This window comes from Ceratotherium simum, chromosome 16 (assembly GCF_057802395.1).
Source record: "Ceratotherium simum simum isolate JZ-2026a chromosome 16, ASM5780239v1, whole genome shotgun sequence".
In the NCBI taxonomy this organism is placed as follows: Eukaryota; Metazoa; Chordata; class Mammalia; order Perissodactyla; family Rhinocerotidae; genus Ceratotherium; species Ceratotherium simum.
In genome coordinates, this window is record NC_141915.1 from 18,543,284 (window position 1) to 18,558,922 (window position 15,639).

The 15,639-nt window shown below is 52.2% G+C and overlaps 1 protein-coding gene across 8 annotated transcripts in view; it reads left to right on the forward strand.

The window, feature by feature from the left end:
* The first annotated feature begins 1,014 nt into the window (after window positions 1-1,014).
* Window positions 1,015-15,639, forward strand: part of MYO18A (myosin XVIIIA) — a 96,382-nt gene continuing 81,757 nt past the window's right edge. For all 8 annotated transcript variants that reach the window (XM_087440706.1, XM_087440707.1, XM_087440708.1 and 5 more), the window contains exons 1-2: window positions 1,015-1,108; window positions 11,197-12,275. In XM_087440706.1, the coding sequence (XP_087296832.1) occupies window positions 11,277-12,275 (999 nt within the window). In that variant the 5' untranslated portion in view covers window positions 1,015-1,108; window positions 11,197-11,276. The remainder of the gene's footprint in view (window positions 1,109-11,196; window positions 12,276-15,639) is intronic.

Here is a 15,639-nt window from a genome sequence, read left to right on the forward strand (position 1 = left end):
CAGCTCTTACTCAGCTCTTTGCTCCTGAGACCCCTGGCTCCAACCTTCCCTGTCTGTCAGGTAGGGCCACCCCTGCCTGGAGAAGTTCCTGGCTGGGCTATCTGTGGCGGCAGCTGCCTTTGTCTGCTGCACCCTTTTTCCTGCTCCACCCCACTCAGTTTCTTCCTTGTTCTGGGGTACCCCACTCCACTATGGACACTGCCTGTAGAAGTGCCCACCTCTCTCTCTCTAAACTGGAGACATAGCACCCATCTTGGAGGCCTGGTCTCTAAATGCCCCCGGCCCCTCCCAGGAAGTCTAGAATCCCTTCTGGCAGGGTAGAGCAGCTCACTTGATATTTACAGGATGTGATGGACCTGGGGCAGACTTCATTTCAAAGAGCTTCTGAAAGGTGTTAGTCTTGGCATTGTTGGACTACTTTAGGGAGTGAATGCCACTTACAGCTGGGTCCCCTGCGCCCTGGTACACCCCTCAGGCAGCTCCACCTGAGGCAGGGCTCTCTCAGACCAAACCACCAGAAGCCTGTGTCCACCTTGGGGAGTACATTCTGCCTGTGCCACCTTGGACGTGGCAGGCAGTGCCTGCTTTGGACTGAGCCATCTGGCACCATCCAGCAGCGCCCTATGTCTGCCTCTGCAAAGCCACCCCAGGAAGATGTGGCCAGCAAGACTCGATTGCTTCCTCCGGACAGTACTGCCCTGGGCAGCACCCTCTTGGACACAGCCAGCAGAGTCCAGTGACCACCCTGGACGGAACCTGTTCTATACATTCAACATGATCCTGGTGTCTGCCCTGGGCATGTCCAGCAGCCTCGAGCGCCCAGTGCAGACAGGACCTCCAGGCAGGCCCTCTCGGACACGGACAGAGGTCTCCCAGGGCAGCGCCCGGTCCCCGCATGGCCCGCTCTGGAGGCGCGCCCAGGCGCTGCCAGGAAGGCCGGGCGTTTATCCCCGGAGCCGCCAGCAGGGAGCTCCCTTTCGGCTCTGCTCGCGCGGCCGCGGGGGGCGGCGCTGCGCTGCGCCGCGCTGCGCTCCAGCCCGGACCGGGCCGGAGCCGCTGGATGCCGCGTCTCCGCTTCTGCTGCCTGCCGGGCGGGCTCCGGCGGCCGGTGAGTGCGGGGCGGAGGGGGCGGCCCCTCGGTGGCGGGCCCGGCCCGGTGGGGCGGCGGGGCGGGCTCGGGCCGGGAAGGCGGGCGGGCGGCGGGGCCCGCCGGCTCCTCCTCCTCCCCTGTCCCCTGGAAGCAGCGGCCCGGACTCCCGGCTCCGGTCCCTGGCCGCGCTGCGGAGCTCGGCGCCCGGGAGTGGGGGCCGACCGCGAGGGGAGGGAGGGGGCGTCCGGCCCCTTTTGCCAGCTCTGGGGGCGCGGGGAGGCTGGGCAGGGTGGCCTTCAGTCTGGGGGTATTTGGGGCTTAGGGGAGCCCAGGTGGCCCCGAGCTGCGGGCTGGAGGCTGCAGCCTCGAGGGTAGGGGGCTTTTCAGGGCCAGGCCCAGGTCCCCCAGACAGACCGACCGACTGGGCGTCTGAGGAGGGCAGCAGAGAAGGCGAGCACCTCCATCGAGCCCTTTATCCCTCCCAGCGGCCTTCACCCTTTCCCTGCCGGACCGACAGCGGGCTCCTCTCAAAGGAGCAGCTGCTAGACAGCTGGCAAAACAATGGAGCCCCCGCTTCCCTAGGCCCCCTCCCCCTGGGACAGAAGATGGGGGGGTGGGTGAATGGTAGGCTTTGGGGATTAGGGATTGCAGGCTCTCCCCTGTGACTGGCTGCTCATCTCACCTTTCCCTGCAAAGGGGTGGGGTGTGTGTGGGAAGGTCGGACAGCCTGCCTCAGGCCTCTGGAAGAGCCTGTCCCAACGCCCCGCCCTGCTAACCTGTCATGCCAGTTGTTTCGCCAATGGGAAGGGGAGGTGGTAAGGTTAGCTGCCCCCCACCCCCGTGTTGAGGGGTGCTGCTTGGTACCCAGCCTGGTGAGGGTCATGTTCCTGCCTGAGATAAGGCCTGTGGGGACACACCACACATTGGGGCTTTGTTGTAGGGGGGGCTGGGTGTGGGGGATGGGGTGTCACCCTGTTGCAAGGCACATGTGTCCTGCTGATTAGTTGGAAAGGCTGCCCGCCAGAATGAGCTAGGGGGATGGGGGTTGGTGGGGGAGACAGCCAGTTTGTTTTTTAAGCAGGACTCCTTTTGCCCGGTCACTTGGACAACAGGGCATGTGTTTGGCAGTGTCTTCATGGTTTGTGTTTGTGTAGCGAGGCCTGGGACCATGCTTCCTGGGAAGAGCTTTCCAGCAGATGGTCCCCCAAAATTATAGAATTGGAATTTCTCCCCCCTGGACCTTGCCAATGATTCGGGCTGGTTTTTGTGGGTTTGTTTTGTCTTTTAGAGTGCCTGGCATGTAGCTGAGGAGACCTTGTAAATCCCCCGTGGAGAGTGAACTATGTGAAGTGTGTTGGGGGCCATGCTGTAAGGGAGGGAAGGTCATCCTGGTGATTCAGGGCAAGATCACCTTAGCAAGACACTGAATCTAGAGGTTCAAGCTGCCTTTCCGTGTGTTTGCCAAGTCTGGAGCCCTTTTCTTGGGCAGGTTGGTATCCTGTTGTCATGGCAACGGGCCAGGCCTTGCCTAATATTCCCCACCCTTTCGGTTCAGGGGCTACTTTCTATTGGGGGATATTGAAAGTGGCTCTCCTGAGGTCTCTGGCTTCCTGACAGACCTCGCTGGCTCTTTGTCAATGGCCTGCTACCTCCTCAGCTTCCCCTCTGTCCTTTTGTGATGAGGGCTTTCCAGGAAACATCCTCCTGGTTGCTGGACATGACTGGTTATATATAGCCTCGGGTGGAGGTGTGCTTGTCCATTTGGGGTTGGGGACATTGGAATTGGGGCCTCAATTCCAGGAAGACCATGGGCAAGCTATTGTGTTGTGGGGTTAGGGGAATAAGAAGGGTCACAGGTGAGGGTGGAGGGTAGGTGTGGGAGGGGTAGAATGCCAGTGGTCACTTCCTTTGGGAGCTTTGAACTTCGAACAGTTGATGACCTGGTGCCTGGCAGCTCCGAGTATCTAGTTTGTTTACTCTCTCTGGCCTGGCTCAGGTGCCAGGGTGTGTGCCTGAGGGCTTCCTGCAGTGCCCTATGCTCTCCTTAGAAGCCCTCATGTGGATTGTGCTGTTCCTGACTCCTGCCTGGTCCCTCAACCTCACTTCCTGGTAGTCTGGGTAGCCAGCCTGTCTCCTGGAGCCCCCTTCATTGGCCCAGCTTGAGGCCGCTCAGTGAAGGGTGCATGTGTCTTCAGAAGTTGGGCCTGAAAACTCCAGAGTCCCCCGAAGGTGGACTGGGTGGAGCAGAGCTGGGGCTTGTGTGAAAGGGATAATCCACCCTACTCGGGTGGAGCAGGGAGTTGTTGGAACTCAGGAAGCTTTGATCCGGAATTGGTGTGTCACAGGTCTGCAGGGCAGCAGGGCTGTTCTTTCTCCTTCACACTGAAGGTCTGTCCCCAGCCAGACCTCCCTCACCTGGAGTGGATGCCACAGACTGGAACCAGAGCATCCATGTGAGCAGGGTCCTGATGGTGGCCCTGGGCCCCAGGCCTCGTCCCAGGCCTCTCCTGGGTATGGTGGGTAAAGCCGAGGGGCTCTGGCCTGATGTGGTTTAAAAGTTTGAGGGGACAGGAGGGCCCAGCCCACCCGTTGCTATGATTAACAGGTTCCTCCAGGACATGGGCTGGGGGCTTGATGGAGCTTTTAGGTTCTGCTTTGGGTCAGGCTCCGGGGTGCTTTAAGATCTGCTCACTGCACTTCAGCCCCCATAACCATTTTCTGAGGTAGCCTAAATTAGAGGGAGGATGGTGCAGTGGTAGGAGCTGAATTGGGAGGGGTGGGGAGCAGACCTGGAAAGCCTCCACTCCTCCCCCCACCTCACTTCCCTGCCCTTTCTCTGGAGTTAGGAACTGTGTGGCTTATAAATTATCCACATTCCCTTGACATTTCAAATAGTTTACAGTCAAGCAGCGGTTTAATTGTGGACTGACGATTTTACAGGGCCCAGGGCCCTTTCTCTCTGTCAGGTACTTTATCTTCACTTACAAGGGATTATTTTTATTATTCTCTGATATTCAGAGATGCTGGGTGATGGGCTCAAGGTCACACAGCAAGTCAGAGGCAGAGCAGGATTAGAACTTGCAGTTTGTGGTTGAGCAGAATACCTCTCCTGCAAAGGCAAGGGCTTGGGGCCAAGTCTGAACTCTCAGGCCCCTGGAGATTTTATAGTTGAAATAGCTGAGGTCTAGAGAGGTGATGAGACTTGCTCAAGGTCATACAGAAGGTGGGGGTGGTGGCGTGGGTCGTGTTAGCTGAGCTCAGCGCCCAGAGGCCATAGCAGGCCCAGGCACCGGCCGCAGTGGCCAAGGAGGTGCACCTGGAGGAGCAGCGGGGGACCTGGCCGAGAGCTGGCCCCTCTCCCGCTCTCCTTTCTCCCGGGGCCGGCGATCCGGCCCGGCTGCCTGGAAGTGCCGAGGGCCGCGGGCTCCCAGCGCTGCGGCGGGCGAAGGGAGCGGAGCCGCGGGCGGGCCGGCTGATGTCATGTGAGAAGCGTGCAGTCGGAGGAGCGAGCACACCTGGAGCCAGATAAGCTCCGTGTGACCCGGCAGTGAGTCACGGGGCGCTGCGGAGCCCAGCAGACCGGCCGGGAAGAGGTTCGGCGGCGGCGACCGGCGCACTCCGCGCCGCTCAGGCCGGGCCAGGTGCTGTGCGCGCCCCACCGGGCGCCCTTGCTGCCCTCGGTGCCGGCCAGCGCCGAGAAGAAGGCCTCGGGGCTGTAGGAAACGGCCGCTCAGGGAGGTCAGAGGGCACTCGAGAGAGGCTGGCTCTCTTGGGAAAGTATTTCCTTTGTATTTATTTATGAGTGTGGTCCGGGGGGACTGACCTTTTTAAGTATCCACCCACAGCAGCCAAGTCTGGACGCCCTTGTCTTGGGATTCTAACGTTATAGTTTCCATTTCCTGGGGTTTCTACTTTGTCAGCTGCAAGCTGACCCACTTAAATCTGTCCCCACTTAAAGCCACAAGACACCAGTGAAATCTATTTTAACCAAGTCCCCCAAGTCACTGAAACTTTTTCAAAGCATGAAATGGCAAGGCTTGAACTTACCACTGCAAACCCCCTTTACAGCTCTGACGCTAAATGGATGGCTTACTACTTTGTCAAGCCCTTCTTTTTAATTTTTCTTTTTTTTTAATCTTTAAAATCACAAAAGTAACATAGGCTGAAAAAAGGTTTCATCCACAGGAAGTGTACTAGATAGAAAGCTAAAGCGTTACCCCTCTTTGCCCCTACTCCACAGAGAAAAATTTTGTAATGGATCTTTTCCAGACTATTTTTTAAAAGCTTGTTATATATATTTACGTATTATATATATTTATAGTTTAATATATGTTACATATTATAATTTTATATAAATATTAAAAATACTTTTTCTATAGGAAATAGCATGCATAAAAGTAGAAGAAAAATATAATAAAACACACGCACACACGCAATATAATAAAAACACATAATCCCAGTATTGAAAGCCCCTAGGCTTGGATATACACACACCCCTACCAGCTATTCTCATTGTAAAAAATTAAAATATAGATAAAACAGAAATCTGCTTTGACTCTTCTAAAACCCCTTTCTCTTCCCAGAGCATACATTTTTCTATGCATATGCAAATATTATACATAACGTGCGTGTATATATATGCGTGCATATAGTTTTTAAAATTTTAGTAAAAATTATATATTATTTGGCAACTTGCTTTTTCACTTAACATATTGTATAGAATCTTTCCAGGTCAATATATACAAAACTACCTCATTCTTTTTAATAATTGTCCAGTTCTATAATTTAGCTATTCCCCTAGTGATGGGCATTTATATTGACAGAATATTGCTATTATAAACAGTACTGCAAAGATTAGCGATGTTTATTGTGTGAATATATCTATAGATGTCCTATAAGTGGAATTGCCCAAAGAATATGTACATTTAAATATTTTCGTAGATACCGCCAACTTGCCCTCCTTATACCAATTTATACTCCCAACAAGTATGAGATGCCCTGCTCCCGTCCTCTGATTGATGTTATTAATCTTGGTAGTTTTTACTGAACTGCTAAGTGAACAACAGTATACCTCTGTTTATTTCACATGTCTGTGAGTATTACTGAGGCTGAATACCTATTCATGTTTGTTCGCCATTTGTATTTCTGCATCTGTGAATTGCCTGTCCATATCTTTGGCAGTAGCTATATGAGGCCTCTGGACTCGAGCCAGTGTGATCCAGGTTGGCCATGTGCTCACTGGATTGCCTTCACTTCTTTGGGCTTTACTTTCCATATACAAAGGTCCTGTCCAGCATTGAGATTTGATGTCTAGACTTATTTGAGTCATACTTGTGCTGATAGTCATTTGTGTACTTTGCTATCCTGTCTACCATCCCATTTAGATGGCGAGAATGGTCTCGCTACTATTGGGTACCATTCTTGAGGGCTTACTCTGGGCTAGGCGTTATATGAAGGGCTTATATACATATTTCATTTAATTCCCATGCCTTATTTGGTAGGTACTGTTATTATTTTACAAGTGAGAAAACGGAGGCACAGAGGCCCTAAGTGACTTGTCCGAGATTGCATGGCTATTAACTTGGATTTGTTCCTAGGTTTCTTATCTGACATCTGAAGGCTAACTCTTTCATTAGTTTTATTTATCTTTATATCCCTTGCATTTAGTAGGTGCTTAATAGATGCATATTTTTTCCCAACATTTTATCATGAAGCTCTGCAAACATTTAGAAAAGTTAAAGAATTTTACAGGGAACACCCCCACCTCCTAGATTCTATAATTAACGCTTTATTATCTTTGCTTTATCACATATCTATCCTTTGATTCATCCATCAAGCCATCTTACATTTTTGATGCTCTCAAAGTAAATTGCAGACATCAGTATACTTTGCCCCAAATACTTGAGTGTACATATCATTAACTGGAGTTCAATATTTGTTTACAGTTCTTTTTTTCTTTTGAGCGAGTATTTCATGCAATGAAATGCACAAATCTTATGTGCACTATTTGATGAGTGTTGACAAATGTATACACCTGTCAACCCAAATCCCTATCAAGATAAGTGACATGAACCACACCCCAGAAAGTTCCCTCATGCCCTTTCTCAGGCAATCCCCACCCCTACCCGACCCTACCTCCCAGAGGTACTGTTCTGACTTTTTTTCACTGTGGGTTAGTTTTGCCTAGACTAGAACTTCATATAGATAGTACCATACCAGTATGTACTCTTTTGTCAAAGGCTTCTTTTACTGTCACTTGACACAATATGTTGAGATTCATCCCTGTGGTATGTATCAGTAGTTCCTTCCTTTTTATTGCCGAGTAGTATTCCATTATATGAATATGTAAATTGGTGAATATGTAAATTGTTTCTCCTGTTGATGAACTGATAGAGGCATATTTGAGTTGAATGAGCTTTGCCCTCAAAATGCTTTCTGTCTTTTTGTTTTTTGGGAGGAAGATCAGCCCTGAGCTAACATCCATGCCAATCCTCCTCTTTTTGCTGAGGAATACTGGCTCTGAGCTAACATCTATTGCCAGTCCTCCTCCTTTTTTCCCCCAAAGCCTCAGTAGATAGTTGTATGTCATAGTTGCACATCTTTCTAGTTGCTGTATGTGGGGCGCCACCTCAGCATGGCCGGAGAAGCCGTGCATCCGTGTGCGCCTGGGATGCGAACCCCGGGCCGCCAGTAGCAGAGCGCACGCACTTAACCGCTAAGCCACGGGGCCGGCCCCAAAATGCTTTCTGTGTTAAAGTGATAAAGCAGCTGAGTTGACTGAGTCAATTGTACTTTGATTTGAGGGATAGTAGGGTCAAGATGATTTAGTAACACCCCAATTTACATATCCTAATTTACATACATACCTTTCCTCCACTTAAAGTTAGGAATGGCTTCCTGGAGTAGAGTGAGGGGAGAAAGACAGAGAAAGAGGTCAGAAAAACTATAAGGTTGCCTTCACTGGAAAAGTTAACAGATGAAGGGGAGGCGGGTAGAAACTGCAGCCTGGAATGGAGAGTGGGGAGGTGATGATGTCATTGCTGCTGGAGATGTTGGACCTGAGGGCAGGAAATGCTAGCAAGTCCAAGGTCTACAAGAAGGTGACAGAGCCCAGGTCTCTGGTGAATTGGGCGCTGAGGAGCATAGGAGCAGCAGCAGCTACAGCTGCATTGCAGGTCTGACCCTGGAGGGGGAGGCTGCAAGTAGCTCCAGACACATGGCACAGGAGAGAACCCAGGCCACAGCCAGGCCTGGCAGTTGTAGGGCTGACAGCAGGGAGGGGGTTCCTTGTGAGCTGTAAAGGTAATGGGCAGGACCGGGGTGATGAGGGAAGGGCTGAAATGGACTCAGTCTCCAAAGGCCCCAGGGTTGGAATGAGAGGGGTGACTTTGGCAGAAAGTTAATAACTAACCTGTGTCCACAAGAGCCTTAGATATTTGGTATTTTAGAGCTAGAAGAGACCTAGATCATCTAGTCCAACCTTGAGCAAAGTGACAGGCTCAAGGTCCCCCAGCGATTTGTTGGCAGATCCAGGCGTAGATACCAGATCTCCTAACAGTTCCAGCCAGCGCTCTCCCCTGTGCTGCTGCTGGGACTGTCTGTTGTTCCTGCCTGTCACAAGGACAGTGAGCGGCACGCTTGTGCCAGGACGGGGATTTACATGAAATTACTTCTCAGGGACCTCTCAAGCCCAGAGATTCCAGAGTTCTGGGGCCTATTTGCCATTGATACTGCCCAGATATCTATCCCCCAGCAAAAAGCCAGGATTGGGTAAGGATTATAGAATGAGAACTGGAGAGCAAAAAAGTTGGGTTCTCTGTGGTTGGGCTGAGGCTGAGATACTTGTTTGTCCCCTCCAAGTCCCCGAGGTGGGTTTTTTTCTTCATTTCCCCCACAGGTGCCCCTGGAGCCATCTTCTAAACTGGCCTTTTATGACAGTGCAGGTAATAAGGGGTGAGGGGTAAGGTGGGCAGTGACCAGCCGAAGATCCCACGTCCTGGTATATGGTAGGTCTGTGCCACACCCCCATCCACGTTCAGAAGGAGAGAGAGACTCCCCATGTCAAAGTAGAGCCCTGAAGAGAGGGTGCCTGCTCTGAGGCACTCCCCAACCCCAGATCAGTCCAGACACTGCCGGTCAAGGCTGCCCTGGCTTTGCTCTTCCTGGGCCCTAGATTTCCTGTCTTCCTACTCCTGGGTACTGTGGAGCAGTAGAAGCAAAAAGGTCAGAGGGAACTTTGTTTTACCAGGTAGAAAGTGAGGTCAGAAGGGGAAAGGGGTGCCTGCTAGGTCCACAGGGAGCTAGTGACTGGGCCCGATTTCCCATCTCTTTGGATATGCTCTACAACTAAATGTTTCTCTAGAATTGCACTGCCCAATCCTATAGCCACTAGCCACATGGGACTGTTGAATACTTAAAATGTGGTTAGTCTGAACTGAGATGTGCTCTAAGCGTAAAATATGCACTGGATTTCGAAGACTTAATATGGAAAAGAGAAGGTAAAATATCTCAATATTTTTTATATAGATTACATGTTGAGATGACAATGTTTGGGATATATTTACATTAAATAAAGCATATTGTTAAAGTTAATTTCACCTGTTTCTATTACCTTTGTCAATGTGGCTGGTAGAAAATTTAAAATTACATATGTGGCTTGAATTATCTTTCTTGTGGACAGCGCTGCTCTAGAAAGGATATGTTGATCTCTCAGGAACCACATGAATCAGGGTGCTGGGCACGGGGGAAGCAAATGGCCAGTGCACTGGGGCCCTTGGGAGTTCCTGGCCTTGATGCCCATCCTAGGCGTTGTATGTGGGTTGGGGGTCCCTCTCAGTAGAATGGGGAGCCTGGAGGGCCCTGCTTGGTTGTAGGGGTGGGGTGCACAGAGAGGAAAGACCTCTCCAGGGCCTTGTAAGAAGTCATTGCTGGAAGGAGTAAGCTTGTAGGTCCTGTGTTTAGAAATCAGAGGGGGAGGCCTTCATGGAGAGAGAAAAACTTAGATTTAATTTCTAATTAGGTGGCATGGCCTATTTCTACTTCTTGTTCCCTGCTGGTTAGAACAAAAGAGGCTCTCTCAACTCCACCCCTACCAAGTTTTTCTCTGTCCTGTCCCCAGTTGGGTGTGTGCAGGGTGGGAGTAGGTTGGCATTGTAGGCGCCGGTGCCCTGGAGCTGGGGTTTTCTCTCAGGTTGCCACAACTTTCTTCCTGAGGCTATATTTAGGTGTTAGTCTGGGGAAAAGGATGTGAGTTTTTCAGGATCCTGTTTATCCAGCAGACCCCACCCCCACCCCCACCTTGCAGCTGTCTGTCCTCTGTTCAGTCTGGAACTTCCCCTTCCCTCCCTGCGTCACTTTGGTTCCCCGGGCCCTAGAAAGAAAACAGTATTTGCCATTGAATCCTGGTGTTGCCACCTATTAGCTGTGTGACAACTAACATATACTTAATTTTCTGAGCCCTGTTTTCTCATTTGTAAAGTAGAGATAATGATACCTACCTTGCACGGATGCTGTGAGGTTCAAGTGAGATTGTGTGTGTAACATGCCTGGCGTTATGCCTGGTAGTCATTAAATAAGTGTTGGTTCTTTGAGGTCTTCTGTTAGGCAGTGGCTAAGGCTGCTGCTCTAGGGATAACAGGCTTAGGAAAGAGCCCAGTAGCCTGCGATGTCTGTTGCCTTAATGGACATTGGCTGTGGGGAGGCGATGGTGCACAGAGAACCTTTCCTTTTTCCTATGTGTTTGAATCTTAAGTCAGGTCCCAAGTTGGCTCGATGGCATCCTCTTGCCAGGAGGTCCCATCTCCCAAATGCCACCTCCGTGCACACCTAAGCCAGGGTCTATCAGGGATTATAGCAAATGACAGACTTTGGAGTCTGGGCCTTGACAACCTTATCTAAACCTCAAGTTTCCTTATTTGTAAAATGGGGGTAATAATAGGCCTCCCCATGGCAGTGTCATGAGGATTAACTTCACTGAGGCAGTCTTGTGTGAAGCAGAGCACCTGGCCCTCAGTGAGGGGCAGCTGTGCTCATTAGTTGGCCTTGTCTGGATTGGAGACACAGGCAGAGGCTCTGCTCGAATAACCTTTCTCTTTTTCTGTTTGCAGCAGCAAGGTGGGGTACAAAGGACCTGTACTAAGCACTCATAATCCTCTGGGGGTGCCACCCCTAAAAACAGCGCCCCACCATGTTTAACCTAATGAAGAAAGACAAGGACAAAGATGGCGGGCGGAAGGAGAAGAAGGAGAAAAAGGAGAAGAAGGAGCGGATGTCGGCGGCAGAACTGCGGAGCCTGGAGGAGATGAGCCTGCGACGTGGCTTCTTCAACCTGAACCGCTCCTCCAAGCGTGAATCTAAGACGCGCCTGGAAATCTCCAACCCCATCCCCATCAAGGTGGCCAGCGGCTCCGACTTGCACCTGACTGACATCGACTCCGACAGCAACAGGGGCAGCGTCATCCTGGACTCGGGCCACCTAAGCACAGCCAGCTCTAGTGATGACCTCAAGGGTGAGGAAGGCAGCTTCCGTGGCTCTGTGCTGCAGCGAGCAGCCAAGTTCGGCTCCCTGGCCAAGCAGAACTCACAGATGATTGTCAAGCGCTTCTCCTTCTCCCAGCGGAGCCGGGATGAGAGTGCCTCAGAAACCTCCACCCCCTCAGAGCACTCTGCTGCCCCGTCTCCGCAGGTGGAGGTGAGGACTCTAGAGGGACAGCTGATGCAGCATCCTGGCCCAGGCATCCCTCGACCAGGGCCCCGGTCCCGACTCCCTGAGCTGGTGACTAAAAGGTTCCCGGCTGACCTGCGCTTGCCTCCCGTGGTGCCCCCACCACCCCCAGCCCTCAGGGAGCTGGAGCTGCAACGAAGGCCCACTGGAGACTTTGGCTTCTCGCTGCGGCGCACAACCATGCTGGATCGGGGCCCCGAGGGCCAGGTCTATCGGAGGGTGGTTCACTTTGCTGAGCCCGGTGCCGGCACCAAGGACCTGGCCCTGGGGCTGGTGCCAGGTGATCGTCTGGTGGAGATTAATGGGCACAACGTGGAGAGCAAGTCCAGGGATGAGATTGTGGAGATGATCCGGCAGTCCGGGGACAGCGTGCGGCTCAAGGTACAACCCATCCCAGAGCTCAGCGAGCTGAGCCAGAGCTGGCTGCGGAGTGGCGAGGGACCCCGCAGGGAGCCGGCCAATGTGAGTGTTTCCCGGGGCAGCCAGGGGTGAGCGGGGGTTGGGAATGCTGGCATCTCCTGCGGTTGTACTTGGGTGGATGATTGGGGTGCACAAGAGCTGCAAGCAGAGCCTAGCGAGTGTGTGAGTGGTGAAGCTGTGCCACCCCGTGGGCTCCAGGGGCAACTTACCTGGCCTGCGAGGAGGAGTGACCTCAGCAGGGAGTGATACTCAGTGATACAAGCTTCATGATATAAGGGTGGGTTAGGGGTTTGGGCACCATATTTCCTGAGCCCTAAATTGGGGCATGAAGGCTAACATGTGCCACTTCCAGATATGAGAAACAGTCTGGAATTTTAGTCTACTACTAGACTGGTATCTGGACTAAATATAGGATTTCCATGTTATTTAGATATTGGAGATGAAAAAAAGATAAATTATTTCAAATCAGGGCCGTCATGGAACATCTGGGATATACAGCTGCTTTGGTAGCTCCTGGGGAGATGACCTGAGGCCTCCTCTGGCCCCTGAGTGAGTGAGGAGTAGAATACCAGGTAAGGTTGCAGAGATAAGCAGGGGCCAGATCATGGAGGACCTTGTAAATCATGGTAGGAGTGTAGATATTATCCCAGTGAAATGGGACCATTGCAGGGTTTGAAGCAGGGGAGTGACTGGATCTGGGTTATAAAGATGCCCTGGGCTCTAAGAGTCTCCATGACCTCTCCTGCAAGAAGAAAAAGCACGGCCCTGGCAAAGGCTGCAGGGATAGTGTGGCCTGACTGCTCCTGAGGCCCCAACTGTCAGCGTGCCCACACAAAACAGCAGAGGAGGGGGTGACACAGGAGCAGAAGAGATTGAGATTAGAGCCTGAGCAGGTCTCTGGGGAGATGGAGATCTCTAACCCCAGGGGTCTTTTGATAGGGTGGCTGCATGTCAGTTTGGAATGTTCTGCCTAGAGACAGCACATGAAGGACGAGTTGGCTTCTGGTCATCCCTCTCTCCCAGCTGTGGGTTTTAGGACTGTCCAGATCTGGTCCTTGCAGCCTGACCAGTGCACAGCCTGGCCAGGACCTTTCAGCACTAAGTGACTGGCCAGATGTGTCAAAGTCAGAAGTGGGAGGAAATGCTAAGGAAGCAGGCAGAGCCCTGGCCCTAGCTTTCTCCTGGGGAGGGGAAGTGGATGCTCAGATGGTGGCTCAGCCTAGCAGCGTATCAGGCCTGGAGGGCCTGGGAGCGGCAAGGTCAGAGTCTGGCAGGAAGCACTGGAATTGGGTTCCAGACCTTCCTTTACCCTGGGGCTGGTGGGGTCAGGCAGCTTTGCTAGTCAGGAAGGGGTAGTGAATGGGGAAGGAGCCTGTCATGGAATTCAGGGAAGGACTTGGACGCATTTATTCCAGAAACACACATTGAGCACCTACTATGTGTTAGCTTCCAGGCTAGACTGAACTCTTAGAGGGAGTGATCTTTGTCTCAGAACCAAGGACCATACCGTGTTGCTATATGTGGCTACTTCTCCCAGGCTAACATTGCTTTTAACAGATGGAATTTTCTTCTTAAAGAATGAACCCCTGGGGTATTGTTGCCAGCTCCCTGCTGAACCACAGCACAGGCCTCTGTGGGGCCCTGAGCCTGGCATCCCAGATGCTGCTTAGTTTCTCTTTATAGCACAGAGATCATCCTGGCATCTCATATTTCCCAGCCACTCTCCCTTCCCAACGAGCTGCTGCTACCCCATCCCTCGGGAAGTAGATGGTTTAGCTTTGGAGGCTCTGGGGAATTCCACATTCCATTCTACAGCTGGTATCCCTGAAATGCTGGCTTGCTCTAGCCCCCATGCGACAAGCCCAGGTGGCGCCCAGAGGATTTCTTCCCCAGGCTAACGCCTGGGGGATCCAGCAGGGGACATAGTAGAAAGCCCCGTCCTCCTGAGTCTCCTAGAGCCATCTGACAGGACAATGAGAAGCACAGGACTGAGAAACCACCTGTATCTTTTCCTACCTGGGTAGGTGGTGGGGACCCACACCACACCAGAGAGGAGTAGGGTGAGCCCTGCATTCTGGCTTCCCAGGACAGACTCCAGAGCTGGTGTGGGAGTGCTGCGGCCCCTTGTGCGGGTCTCGTCCTCTATCTCCTCCTCTTCCTGCCACTCCTCCTCCTGCTCCTTTTCTTGGCAGCAGTTCTAACCCCAGTTCCATGCCAAGAAAGAGTCTGTCCGCCTCCTCCAGGCTCCTGGGTGGGGTACCCTGACAACTCTAGCCCCACAGGGACAGCTCCTGGCGGCCACCCTGCCCATCAGGCCATCCATCAACTGTGTCCACACGTTGCCTGTCCCCAGGGAACTCTGAGGGAGCTGGTTGGCCATCTGTTCTCTTTCTGCACACAGATGGGAGCCAGGCCCCGTGGCTCCTCTCCATGGCCTGTTCAGAGGGCCCCAGGGAGAGACAGCCCTTCGGGTTTCCCTCTCACATGGTATGTGTCCAGAATGCTTGGCTCACACCTTCTTCGTGTGTCCCTATAGCTGCTAGACAAGGTTCCACTGGGAATAGGGGTGAGCCACAGTAGTAGGATAGACTTGGGGCCTGACAGAAATCACTCAGCAGGCCTGAGAGAGGCAGCTTTTCTTCCGCCACCTATCCTTCCTCTTGTTGTGGTTAGTGTCGTCAAGTCAATTCTGACTCCCAGTGACCCTGTGTGCTGCAAAGCAGAACCCTGCTCCGTCTTTTTTGCACCATCCTCTCACCTTCTGGCGCTATATCAGACAATGCTCCGCTGCTATTCATAGGGTTTCCATGGCCAATTTTTTCTGAAGTGGGTGACCATGTCCTTTTTCCTTGTCTGTCTTTTTTTTTTTTTTAATTTTATTTTATTTTATTTTTTCCCCCAAAGACCCAGTAGATAGTCATATGTCATAGCTGCACATCCTTCTAGTTGCTGTATGTGGGACACGGCCTCAGCATGGCCGGAGAAGCGGTGCGTCAGTGCGGGCCCGGGATCCGAACCCGGGCCGCCAGCAGCGGAGCGCACACACTTAACTGCTAAGCCACGGGGCCGGCCCTTCCTTGTCTGTCTTAGTTTGGAAGCTCCACTGAAACCTCTCCACCATGGGTGACCCTGCTGATATTTGAAATACTGGTGGCATAGCTTTCAGCATCACAGCAACATGCAGCCACCACAGTATGACAACCAACAGACGGGTGGTTTGGTTCTCTGACCAGGAAATGAACCTGGGCCACAGCGATAAGAGTGCCAAATCTCAACCACTAGACCACCAGGGCTGGCTATCCTTCCACTCAACTATCTATTAAATAAACATCTGTTGAGCACTTACTGTGTGCTAGGTCCTGGGATCCAGCAGTGAGCAGTACATAATCCCAGTCCCAAGGAACTC